Raw genomic sequence first — 13778 nt, forward strand, 5'->3', positions numbered from 1 at the left:
AGCACCCATGAGTTTACGTTTCCCCATGTCTTGTGATGTTTCCTTAAGTTTTCAAAATGGCACCACCTTGCTACTACATAAATAGGGTTATTTATACAAAAGAAGTGTTTAAAGTCTCAATGCGTATTTCCGGGACGTGGTCCATCCCAGCCTCTTCCGGCCACTGACGGGCCTGCCCGCACTGCGGGAGCTCGCTGGAGTCTTTCTAGCACGTCCTAGCGCTGTAATTGGCTATGCGGCTCCAGCCGCAATACGAGCAAGCAAGGAGGCAGTTTACTGCGGGACATGCCCTGCTGGAGCCCGCTGGTGACTTTCAAGCGCTTCCTAGCGCTGTAATTGGCTATGCGCCTCCGGCCGCAATACGAGCAAGCAGGGAGGCAGGAGGCAGTTGACGGCGGGACCCCTATCATTCGGAATAAAATCAACTCCACAAGTATTCACACAATGTTTAATTGCTGTTGCAGCACATCTCAGATAAAAGGAAATACACATCTACCAATACTGGGACGACTGGCTAGTGAAGGCAAAGATAAGCAACCAGTGCAAGGTTCTCCATCAATTACGAAAAATTATCACAGAACCTGCATTTCCATAGTGCCGCCCGCAAGACTACACAAGACAAATGCAGGATTGGGTACAGCAGCAATGGTCTCAGTCAACTGAGATTTGGGACGATCCAGGTGTTATGGACAATGGGTACACCTGACGTACCCACATATAGAAGGATAGGTTTGTCCTACTGTCAGTAGGATATGCAAAGGCACTGTACATCAACACCAGACACCTCCAGCTCACAGGTCCAACAAAACACACGGTTCAGCTCTGGCATGCGGTGCATAAGATGGGGTGGCATAACAAAGTAACGCAGGCTACCCCATTGTGGGATACTGAGAAACTAGGCTCCCTACGAAGAGTTCCCGGCTTTGATAGCTGGGATCTTTTAGGAATTTCCAGAGGGGGTGACCTATGGTCGAGGGGGAGTGGTTCCCTTCAAACTACAACAGGATTATGAGGACTTAGCAAATACTGAAATGTTTCGATATTTACAAATCAGACATGCGCTCCTAGCCTCCATTCCTAGAGGAAAGGTACTCCCGGAATCTTCCCCTCTGGAGGATAGACTTACGACAGATTACATGGACTGGAGGGCGATTTCTTTGATGTATCAGAAATTGATCAATAACTTTCCTGACCCCCTCCGAGAACAGGGGCGAGTGGACTTGGGAGAATTAGAGGACGAGGAATGTCAGGAAGCATTGCCCTTCACAAGAGAAGCAGCCATTTCAGCAAGATTTAGCTTGCTACAACTTAAGATATTACACAGATCCTAATTCTTTTGTACAACCCTCACTAAGATGGGCAGGGGATCGGAAGAGGGTACTTTTTACCACATCATATGGGACAGCTCATTTATAAACCGTTATTGGGAAGCAATCACTCGGTGTTTGAGTGAAGTGTCAGGGGTAGAAATGGAACAGATGCCCAAGTGGTGCCGGCTAAATATGTGGAATGCAACTGACCTAACCAGCAAATAGAGAACCTGGGTGGCACAGGGGATGGTGATAGCTAAGTGAAATATTGCTAGAATGTGAGGAGCGCCCGACACGCCAACGCTCCGAGACTGGATAAACGATACGCATTGGTGAATTGTTGTAGAGAAGGTGGTGTATGAAAGTAGGGGCTGTTCCAAAAAATCGGAGCAAAATTGGAGTACATGGAACATTTACCGGGGATGTCCATGTATGGCCCCCTTGGTGGGAACACACACCTCTACAAGTCGGCGAAATGTTGAACACTCGAGGGGAGTTGTTTGTAACGTGTAGATACTGTGGATGAAGTGCATTTTAGTGTTCCAATGTATAAAACACATCATAATGGCCCTTGGTAGCACTATTGTAAGTACTATTGCATGCCTTACCATGTCATTAATAAAAAATTAAAATTAAAAACACCAAAACAATATACTACGTAAACAAACAAGGGGGATCAAGGTCCTAGCCGCTATCAGCTGTGGCTGAGGAGATTTCGATTTGGGTGATATAGAACGGAGAATCACTAGTAGCAATATGCCTACTAGGAAAACAAAATGCACTAGCGGACCGGCCCAGCAGACAATCAAGCACCATACACAAATGGAAGCTAAAACAAGAAGTGCTGATGCACTCTTCCAACTATGGAGACACCACAAGTAGACGTATTCTCATCACTTAAGAACCCAAATGCCAAAGCTGTGCATCCAGGTTCTACCGCCCAGATCCTTTGGGGAATGCCTTGTTGAAAAAATGGACAGAGAGGTTTGATACCTTTCCACCAATTCCAGTGATACTGAAAGTGATCCAGAAGTGCAGGCAGGAACAGGTCAGCCTAATCCTGATACCTCCACAATGGGCTCGACAGACATGGTTGTCAGACCTCATGGAGATATCCCATGGACAGTACATTGAACTTCCAGCACACCAAGTCCTGCTACAATATAGGAGGGGCAGTATGGCACCTTGAACCAAACACACTAGTGTGAGAAAGTGCCATCTTTCTTGCATTGGTATGCCCCCACTTTTTGCTGAACTGCTGATGTGCTTTGACTGAGTGTGCCCTGGTCTCCTGCCAACCAGGTACCTAGGGCCTGTGTTCCTTCCCTAAAACTGTGTTGAAACTAACATCCAAATGGCATCTCTGGCCACCTGTCAGCCCCTAGTAAATGGTACCCTAGGTACCCAGGGCATGGTGACCAGAGAAGACCCCTAAGGCCTGCAGCACTTATTGTGCCACCCTTAGGGGCCCTAAACCCTGACACCCCCACACTGCCTTTACAGGCTGAGTGCACAGAACCAAACAAAGAGTCGACATGGCACACATCCCTGTGTGCCATGCCCACAAGACCCACTGCCCTGGCATACCTCAGTCACCCCTCTAGCTGGGTGCCCTGTGTCAGTGGTGTGGGCACAGGTGCATGAGCCCTGTGCCCCTAAAGTACCCAGGGCCATTCCTGGACACTGTAAATGCAGTGCAGCCATTAATAGTATATGGTGCTGGGAGGTCGACATTACGAACTCCACACACCATGATGGCCTCACTGAAGACTGAGAAGTTTGGGATCAAACTTCTCAGCACATTAAACCCGCACTGAAACCAGTGAGAGATTTAATGTAAAATGCACCAGAGGGCATCTTAGAGATGCTCCCTGAAACCTAACCTACAATCCATGTCTGGACTGAGAGGCTGCCACACAGCAGACATGTTGCTGGACCCCTGGGTGGAGAACCCCCCGCTCTCCTGGGCCTGCAACAATGCACATCCTGGGTGGCGTGCTAGATCCCCTCCCCCAGGATGGGCAGGGGGAAGCTTCAAAGGCCTGCCGCCTCAGTGAGCTTCTCCAGACCATTTGCTGTACCCAGCAATTGGCCCCCACTGGTTCTGACCCCCATTCTGGCGGGAAGACTGCGGGAAACCCTAGGGAGCCCTGCCCAATCACAGCTAGGCTCCTGCCCCCCTCCCACCGGAGAGGAGCAGACTAGGGGGTGTACCCACCCCAGGACAGGGACCTATTAGTCCTTGCCCTTGCCCTACCTGTAACGCCCCTAAATTCAGTATTTAGGGGCTCCCTGAACCTTCCTTCCTGAGATCCCGATAAGAAAAGAAGAAAGAAGATCAAGAAGAAGACCCGCTGTGCAGCTCCTAACAGGGCGACACCCACTGACTTGGCCCAGCCCTACCGGCCTGTCGATCCTGGAACCTGCTCCTGCTTAATCCCGGCGACTCCTGCGGACAGCAACCTTGGGATCCCCGGAGGACCTGCCCGCCGTGACCCTCTTGAATACTGGGACTTCCATAAGCAGAGGCTCTGCTTCAACAACCATACCCCTGGTGCCAGCCAGGAAGCACCAGACCAACCCACTCTGCACCCGCCAAGCCCGGCCCGTGCCCGAGTGATCCAAGACCACGAGGACGTCCCCCCTGGCGACTGGGACCCGAAGTCCAGTGCCCAAAGTCCCTCCTCGACGAACCAGACGACGCCTGCAGCCTCAGAACAAGGGACCGCGACCAGCCGAGGGTAAGATTTCCCAACACCCAAAGACACCCCTGCACCCAGCGCCCTGCGGCCCCCTGTGCCTTCCTTTGGGGTACCTACCTGTTCTTCAAGATCCCAACTTACCTCTCAAAGTGGTGGTCGCACCTGAATAATCACCGTCCCCCAGTCTGCAGCCTTTGTTCCCTTTTTACCTTTCCCATTGAATAACATTGAGCGCCCGGCGGCTCAAAAGCACCCTGCACCCAGCCGTCCGAGCGCCTCTGGCCGTGCACCCTGTGTCCTATCCTACTTCCCCATTTCCCCTGAGCAAGTGACCAGGAGCCCAGCTCCCACAGCCGCGTGGCCTGCTAGCCAGCAGCCACCAACCGAGGGTCCCCTGCCTCTCATTGGATAACATTGGGCGTAACTCCCTCTGCACCCAGCTGCCCCTGTGCTGCTGAGGGTGTACCAACTGTACCTACCTGGCCCTGGGGGACCCCTGAGTCTAAGCCCAGAACCTTAACTTCACTGGTCGAGTACTCACCTGGAAACCGATAACTCACTTTCCTGCCATAGGATAACATTGACTGGTTTGACTCAAAAAAGTGTGAAGTTTTTAAACTGTAAAATATTCCTATAATATCAGCCGAATACCGAATTCTGAAGTACTCACCTGTGATCTGGAGAGAAGCCAGTACTGTACCTTGTAGCCCAGTACTGAACTGCAAAATTAATCCTAGCCGGGTTTGCTAGTAACCTGAATTTTCTCCATAGGAATACATTGTCTGCTTTTCTGTGAAATTTCTTTCGTGTCTACTTTTGAAAAATTAAAATATTTCTTAAAAGTCATACCAACTACTGAAACGTAATTACTTACCTGTCTTAAGTAGAGATCCCAGTGCTGGACCTAGGAGCCCAGTACTGGATTACAAAAGTAACGAGAACGTACTTTACCTGTAACCTGAATTTACTCCCATTGGATAACATTGCTAGATTTTCACTGAAAAGTTTCGAATTGTGAACTTTTAAAATACCTTTATATTCCTTAAAAAGCATTGCAATAACCAAAACGTTTTTACTAAACTGTTTTCAGCTTACACCCCAGGGCTGAATCTAGGATCTAGTCTTGAATTTACAAAAGTAATCTACAAAGTAATTAACTGCATTTTTGTAGAAAAGCCCATTGAGATCAATGTTGAATTGTGTTTAGAATTGTGTTGCCTACTGCAACCCCTGTACCTATTGTGTTTACAAAGTTATTACCTTTCTGCAAAGTACTTACCTGAGATCCCTCATAATTGAGAAAAGTATATTTTGATACCTGTTGGTTCTAAAAATAAAACCACTATATCTTTTGATATAAAAACAATTGGCCTGGAGTTCAGTCCTTGAGTGTGTGAAACCTTTTGCTGACTGAGTGTGTACAACAAATGCTTTACACTGTCCTCCGGTACTGCCTTACTGCTCGACCAAGTACCACTTTTGAGAGTAAGGTCCGCCCTGACTTTAACCTCTGTTATACCTCTGGAGTTTGTGGTCTCTATACACAATGTACCTTACTTTGGTCCAGTATATATAGAGCAACTTTCTCACAACTAGGTCTCGCAGCATGGCTCCTGAGGATGTAGAGTTTGATCACCTCATTCGCCAAAGAGAGGGAAGGAGTTTCTAAAGGAAGCTTGCAAGGCGACCAACAACAAGAAAATGCTACAGCAACAAGTGGAAAAGATTTGAACAATGGTGCAACAGGCAAAGAAAACACACAAACTGGACACAGGATGCCACAGTCATTAGATACATCACACACCTGCTGGACAAGCACCTCTCCTCTGCCTCTATCAAGGTTCACCTAGAGGCCATTGTAGCATACACAGTGGAATATTGGGGGGGTGGTTTTTCATCACGCCAATGGTAAAACGCTTCCTGGTTGGTATTAAAAATATGGCACCCCTAAGAAGCACCCCTATGCCTACATGGAACCACAATAATGACATCACCTTTCCAGCCAACGCAGAAAGCACAACTCAAATTCCTAACTCTCAAAACGGTATTTCTCATTGCTGTCACCTCTCTAAGGAGAGTCCGTGATATACAAGTGCTCACAACCCAGGAACCATATATACGGATACATAGAGATAGTAGCAATAAGGACAAACCCAAGGTTCACACCTAACTAAGGTAGTGTCAGGGTTCCATGTTAACCAAGCCATCCACTTACAAGCATTTTTTCAGATGCCTAAAATGCAAGCAGAGAGAGCATTGCACACACTAGACATGCGAAGGGCAAGAAAAAAAAACAATCTGGAAGGGAGAACAGTTCTTCGTGTCCTTCGCACGTGCAAGAAGAGGGGGATACCTGGTCAACAAGGGAACTTTCGCAAAATGTATAGTGCAAACAATACAGTATTGTCACAGGGCAGGGGGAGCAACACTTACAAAAAAAACTGAGGCACGAGGGAAAAGGGGGCATCCCTCGCCTTTCTAGGTAGCGTAGCACTGGGAGACATTTGCGCATGGGTCACCTGTGCATATCTTCACTAAACACTACTGCGTGGACATTCAGGCCAACGGATGCAGAACTGGAACAAAGAGTGCTGCAACCTTTTTAAACACATACTCTAAACTTTGGAGTCTAAAGGACCCAGCTTACCAACAGGAGGGAATACCCAGCACAGCATGTGAATCCAGAAAAGGTCCCTACTGCAAAACAAAATAGTTACTTACTGTTAGGATTCGTTTTCCAGCGTGAAGAATTTTCTGGAATCACATGCAACCCACCCACCTCCATCAATAGATATGTTTTTACTTACTTATCACGAGAACAATGACAAGCACAGAGAAAAGCAAAAAGAATCTGAAGATGGCGACTACGTCGAGGGATTTCCATGGCATATATCTGAGATCACAAAAGGAGGGGTTTAAACCCCAATGGTAGAAGATGCCCACGAAAGAAATAGAGCAGACTGCAATTAGACTATTCCGAAACCATCCACTAGATGGCGGAATAATGCACAGCATGTGAATCCAGAAAAGTCTTCAAGCTGCAAAACTACTCCTACCGGTAAGTAACCATTCTCTGCTATGGTATGGTTTGGTGAGGGAAAATATTGCAACAAGAGAAAGTGCTGATGATTATTTACCCTAATTCAACCGATTTTGGCAACTTAAATGAGATGATCTGGTGAAGCTAGGTTTTGCAGGATGACAATGTAATTGTTTTCCTTTGATAGTCAGTTATTTGCGTTGATAGTGAGGCTTTGTTGTTAGTGCGAGTTCTCTAAGGGGGAGATAAATGCATTGAATGGTTTTCCATGGTTCAGCAGATTTTGGTTTGGTAAGCTGTTCAGGAAGAGAAGGCACTGTCTATGTATTACCGTGTATCGCTGTGAGGAAATGGAGTGGTTTAGGAAACTGGATTGCATTCTACTCATGTATACTTTACTTATGATGGTTAAGCAGGTCTTAGCCACACTGATTCATCTTTGGCTTTTGTACTTGTAGTTGGAGTATCAGAGGCAGCAGCTGCTGGCAGACCGACAGGCGTTTCACATGGAACAGCTCAAGTATGCCGAGATGAGGGCTCGCCAACAGCACTTCCAACAGATCCACCAGCAGCAGCCCCCACCACCCGCTGCGTTGGGCAACCAGGTGGTGTCAACATCCGGGGCCCCTTTGGCACCCACAGCTCATTCCATTCCCCAGCCATCTGCCATGGCTGCAAGCATGGTGGGACAGACTGGTGTCTCTGCTTCAGGGGAACAAAGTTTATCTACTCCTCCTTCTCTGGGGGAGAGGCCACAGCCGCAGCTTCCACCCCCACCAACGCAGCAGGGTGGGACGCAGCAGCAGACCACTGTCCAGTCAAACCAGCCGCCTGCCGCAGCCCTTGGTAAGTAGGTGTTGTGTGTGGGATCTCCTGGTTAGTAAGCAGAGGGGGCCTTGGGTGGCATTACATACTGAGCTCAAGTGGAACACAGTCTCACGACCCCTACAAGTCTGCTACACCTTTCACTTCTCTGCCCTCGGTTGCCCCACCTTCTGACTTACAATGTTGGCTGTTTTCCATGTTTTTTTGCTCTTTCGTACTTGGCCTAACACTGAGAAATGTTGCATACCACTTTGCCCTTTTCTGGCTACTGAATAACTGTGGGGAGAGTGGTGGTTGTCATTTGTTTCCCTTTTACTTTATATTTTGAACTGTGTATGCAGTATGTTTATCTGTGCCCGAACCACTCTTCTGTGACTGAGCTACATGCCGTTTGTGTTCCTGGTTGCCCCTTTCACTACTTGTTCTGTTTGCCTTGTTTGTCCCAGGAACCACCATGCTTTGCATGTTCAAGTCTGCGACCTCTCACATATTGTGGGACTACCAGTGCTGTATGTTGTTAAGAGAGAGATGCTCTTATGGGTTGCTGCCTCGCTGAGCCTTGCATGTCCCAAGTCCACTAACGCTCATGTCCACTGTTCTTGTAGCTCTTCATTATTCTCTTTATGTGGACATTAAATCTGGTGCTTTCTCTTTAGGTCCTACTCCATTTCCAAGCCCTCCTCCTCCCTCTTCGATGATGCCAGCGAATGTGCCTGTGAACATGAACTCAACAGTGCCGGGTAATGCTCCAGCTGGTATGCTGTGTGGAATTCCCTCATCCATCCCATATAACCTGCCTAATAATGTAGCAGAGACCATGAATATTAACCTTCCTCCTAACATCCCCTCTCCTTCAGTGCATGGTAACCTCCCCTGCAGCATGCCTGGGGGTGTGCTCACTCCCTCTCACCTGCCTGTGACAATGCCCCCGAGGGCCCTTGCAACAGCCGTACCACCTCCCACGACATCCTCCATCCCTCTCATCTCTGGCACCACACCAGCTGCATCACACAGCCCGGCCATCGTAGCTGCCATGCAGGGGAGCTTTGTACCAGGTGCCAGTCTATCTCCAGGTGAGATTCTGTAATGTGTGCAGGACTACTGTGTCTTAAGAGAGTCTTCAAAATTCACATCCCACTGTAAAGAAACAAGCTGAGAATCTGTGGCCTGGGTAGAGTTGCGTTTTAAGAGCACTTCCTCCTGATCCGTAAAGTCAGTTCACTTGTAAATAGAACGGGTCAGAATGATATTTTCTAGTGCCATACAAAAAGGTTTTTTTTTTGTTTTTTTTTTTTTAAATGTTCATTACCATTTTCAGAAAAAAATATTTCATGTACAAGAAGGTTAACAAGTGCATGTGAAGGTGAAAATACATCAGTTGAATAGCATGGGCTACATATGTTTTGGTCACAGTATGACTTCGTTTAAAGTTTTGTGGTGAGACTTAGTGGTGTATAATAATGACCATATTGTAACCTGCTGGCTGCTGGCAATCTGTAGGGTATGAAAGTTGATAACGTCCAAAATGTTTCCCATTATGACGACAAACCTAGCATGAAGCTTTGACTTGTAGGAAATTGTTTGTGTTTGAGACAGATAAATGCCCATATTGTGTCTGACTGTCAAGCAAGTAGGTGAAAGTTAAAGAGCTGTCTGTCTAAAAATGAAGTCTAAAATGTGGCCCTTGTAAAGACATTACTTGTAAATACTTGAGGTGGGAGGTAGTGTCAAATGTTAAGAAATTAGGAAGGATTCTGTGACTTTATGGACACTTCAGAAAAGGTTGTCCCTCTTTAATTGAGCCCCCAACAGCTCTTCTATTCCCAATTGATGCTTGGAATACATGGAAAGCAACACTCCTATGCCTTATTTTCCCTCTCTGTCATGCTCAGTAAGCCACGCCTTAAGCAATATTCCTTCAGTGACACTTTTCTACATTTCTTTAGCTGTTTGTGTGAAGCACTCTTTCAAGCCCTTAATTTCCCTATTGGTGTCCTTTTCAATATCCCTTTTATATGATTGTTTAAAAAGTCACATTACTTACCAAAGAGAATTACTCTATAACTTACAAATGTGCTGTCTAAGTGTAGTATTCCTTGTTTGTCACTTGCTCTCATTTGAACCTAAATCAGACCCTTGCTTGCCACAATTAGTAGTTTATTCACAGGCCCTTTGCCCAGTAGTACACTAATTTCATGGTTTGTAATATTTTATTTCCAGCTACACCGGCCTTTCTGTCGATCCTTTTCTTTAAAATAGAGTGTCTGGGACATTAGAGTTTTCATACAGTGACTGATTACTAGCATGCTGCTTATTTCTCAGGGCATCACACTTGTGTCGCACAAAAAAGACCAAACCTAAAAATGCATTTTTTTTTTTTTAACCTTTATTGGTAGCAAATACGATTACAAGGATGGGCCTACAACCATCACGGCCGGCCGCTCGAAAAATCAGACATTGCAAGCATTACGTATAGTGGCAACAGTTCAGAGCATAAGGTAATATCAAAACAGTACAGAAGTTGGAAGTGAACACAGCAGCTCGAGTCAGGATGGAGAAGGTTCATTTTCAAATAAAGAACTAAGAAAAGGTGCCGCACAGTTACTCCCACTCTCGCGATAGTATACGAATCAGGATATTAAGAACAATGACAATACGGGGGGGGGCCTCCATCAGGGGATAAAATACAAATGGCAGGAGAAGTGGAGACACAACCCCATCATGCAACGAGTCTAAACCCCGCCCTTCCGCTCCAAACACCCCGCAGGAAACATGGGCAACGACGACACTTAAAAGAGAAGAAAGACTAAAGGGCCATAGAAACAAATACTGATCTAACACCCAACCCGCAACCCCCCACCCTGCACACCCGCAGAAGGCCATGGCCTACCCCCCAGCCGCGTGCCTGTCGCCCTAAGAGAACCCGAAATATAGAAAGATAGGAAAAGGAAGAAGAAAAAGAAAATAAAATTTAAGCGGAGGAGGGCCCACATCGCGCCGCCCGGCCCCGCCCATTACCCCAACACTACAGAAATCCCACGAAGGAAGCAATACCACGAGGAAAAATAGCAAATCACGAGCATAAAAACAATGAAATATCAGTCGAAGATACCCACTGCATCGTTTAACGGTAATAAAGCAGACAAGTCGTAAGCCATCTCATCCCTGACCCTGTCTGTCGGTGATACTGCCTGAAGTCCCCTCAGTAACCAATGTGGAGCACAGTCTTGAGGGTCCAAACAGGATGAGCGGGCCCGGAAGGGACGAGGCCATAAAAAGGCATAATAATCTAAATCCATCCCAATATAGATAGTGAAGATCAGGCAATATAAAAACGCATTAATAAGTAATCAATGGCACCGCACACCTACCTCTCTTGTTCGCTGATCGATACTTAAATGTCAGACTTCATAACAAGGCGGGAGTCATGTCAACTGTTCAAATAGTCATTCAATTTGAATTTCTTTTCTTGGTTTTTCTTTTTCTTTTTTTTGTTCCAGTTTACTTTTTTTCTTATGAGCAAATGCATTTCAAGTTTTAAGAACTGAATTAAATGCAGGAAGGTTATGTCGGAGGCTAACACCCATGACTACTATATGTAGTATCTGATTGAGACTTCTAGATGGCGGATTCCATACCTCAGAACAATCCCCAGGATGCAGAAAATCTTGAGCAGTACCTGTGTGTGCCGACAGGTGCCATCGTCCATGCCAGAAGGGGCATGCAAGGTGCTTATATAGGTGCCAAACCAGCATGCTCAAATCCGTTCTTTTCTTTCTGCGTCATCAGCGCAGATCCAGAAGAGCTACCTCAGTACTTTTTTTAGGTTCCTTTTTGCGACTTAGTGTCAAAATTCTTTTTAAGCTAAGCTCCAAGTGTGCTTTAAGGATGGCCCCTTAAAAAATCTTGTCAGTTTTAAGTTTCAACTGTGTGGATCCTGTCAAAGGCAGATGTCTGTGATAGACCCCAATGTGGTATGCTTATGGTGCCGGGAACTGGACCTGGAATTGTAGGAAGTTTAGTGTCAAAAGGAGCTAGTACACCTGCTTTACATATTTCATTCTTGACTAGATTGAATGCTGAGTCTTGCTCAGGACCCCATAGAAATTTTGTACCTTTTTTCAGTAAGATTCTTAGATTAATGGTTTTTTCTGAGAAATTTCTTACGAATTTGGAATAATATTCTATGAGACCCATAAAGGATCTTAGCTGGTCTTTGTCATTTGGGGAAGGAGCTGACTTTATTGCTAATAACAGGTCTCTTTTGGGTTTGATGCCTTCTTCTGATATTTCATGTCCGAGATATTCAATTTTTTGGACAAGGAAAGAACATTTTTCTCTGCGCAAGGTGAGACCAGCATCGTTAATTCTATGTAACACTTGTCTGAGTAGTAAATTATGTTCAGGAACAGAACTGCCAAATACCAGTATATCGTCCTGAAAATAGACCACCTTCTTTAAACCTCTAAATAATTCATGTACCATGCGTTGGAACACGCTTGCTGCTGATATTAAACCGAATGGTAAGCGTGTGAACTGGAAGATTCCTTCCGTGGTTATGAATGAGGTGATATGTTTACATGAATTATGTAATTTAACTTGATGGTAAGCGTTTTTTAGATCAAGTTTTGAGAAAAACTTGGCTCCCTCGAGTGTGGATACTAATTCATTGATGTTTGGGAGGGGAAAAGTATCTGCAACCACATTCTTATTTACAGATCTAAGGTCAACACAAAAACGCAACTTATTGTCAGATTTCTTTGAAATTACAACTGGCGAAATCCATTCAGACCTCTCAACAGGTTCTATAACTCCATTTTGGAGCATTTCTTCTATTAATTGTTTCACATCATTCCTAATTGCTAAAGGAATTCTTCGTAGTTTGTGTTGGATAGGTATACATCTTTCTTTTAATTTTATCATGTGTGTATAGCCTTTGAGTTCTCCCAACTCGCTCCTAAAGACAGATTTAAATTCATTTAAAATAGTGTCTATTGAATCATCCTCTAACACCATAACTTGGTCTGGGGCCCTTGGGTTTATGATGATATATAGATCATATTGATGAAACCATCCTAAAATCGGTGGTCCATCTACGGATACATATACTTTTCCAATTATGGACCTTTGTTTAAATGTAATATTGGATTCAAAATATCCTAGAATGTCTATTACTTCCCCTTGAAAGCCTTTAGGTGAAATGTCACTCTTCTGTAGTGGCATATTAGACCAAAGTTCTTTGAATGTACAATTAGGGATGATTGTATGTCGTGAGCCCGTATCCACCATTAATTGGACTTCTCTTTCATCGATGATGAATATAGCTTTGGGTCTGTTTAATCTTCGATCATCCAAGTTAGCAATTATGTCGGACTCACATATCACTAACATTCTTTCACTAATGGAAGACCTGTCACTGGGGTAATCTTCCACCACAGCTATTTTCTGTTTGTTTTTTGTTTTGCACATCTTAGAGAAATGCCCAAATTTCCCACATTTGAGACATTCTTTGTTGGCTGCAAAACAGAATCGTGCTTCCGAAGAATGTGAATTACTGCCACATCTACTGCAAAATCTGTTTGACGTTGGAGCTTTTTTTTTAAATGTTCTGGATTTGCTTTTGACAATAGCAACTGCATCATCAGAATAATTTTGAGTATCACTTTCTGTTTCTTTGTCTGAGACAACTGATACTTCTTCTGACTGTCTTCTCTTTGAGTTTTCTATAACTCTGATGCATTTTTCTGATTCTTCTATTACTTGCGCAAGTTCTATGGCTACTTTGAGTGTAGGATTCTTGGCAGCCCATAGTCTCTCTTGTATCTTTCGGCTACTACATTGGACTATGAGTTGATCCCTTATTAGTTCTTCAGCCATATTGCCAAACTTGCATTTTATTGA

At 45.2% G+C, this 13778-nt stretch overlaps 1 protein-coding gene across 5 annotated transcripts in view; it reads left to right on the top strand.

The window, feature by feature from the left end:
* The window catches only part of SMARCC2 (SWI/SNF related BAF chromatin remodeling complex subunit C2), a 588171-nt gene that overhangs the window by 473951 nt on the left and 100442 nt on the right, over positions 1-13778 (top strand). For 3 of the 5 annotated variants that reach the window (XM_078686227.1, XM_078686231.1, XM_078686233.1), the window contains exons 26-27: positions 7511-7898; positions 8534-8950. In XM_078686227.1, the coding sequence (XP_078542353.1) occupies positions 7511-7898; positions 8534-8950 (805 nt within the window). The remainder of the gene's footprint in view (positions 1-7510; positions 7899-8533; positions 8951-13778) is intronic. The other 2 variants (XM_078686241.1, XM_078686236.1) reach the window with 2 other exon arrangements.

This window comes from Lissotriton helveticus, chromosome 1_1, assembly GCF_964261635.1.
Source record: "Lissotriton helveticus chromosome 1_1, aLisHel1.1, whole genome shotgun sequence".
In the NCBI taxonomy this organism is placed as follows: domain Eukaryota; kingdom Metazoa; phylum Chordata; class Amphibia; order Caudata; family Salamandridae; genus Lissotriton; species Lissotriton helveticus.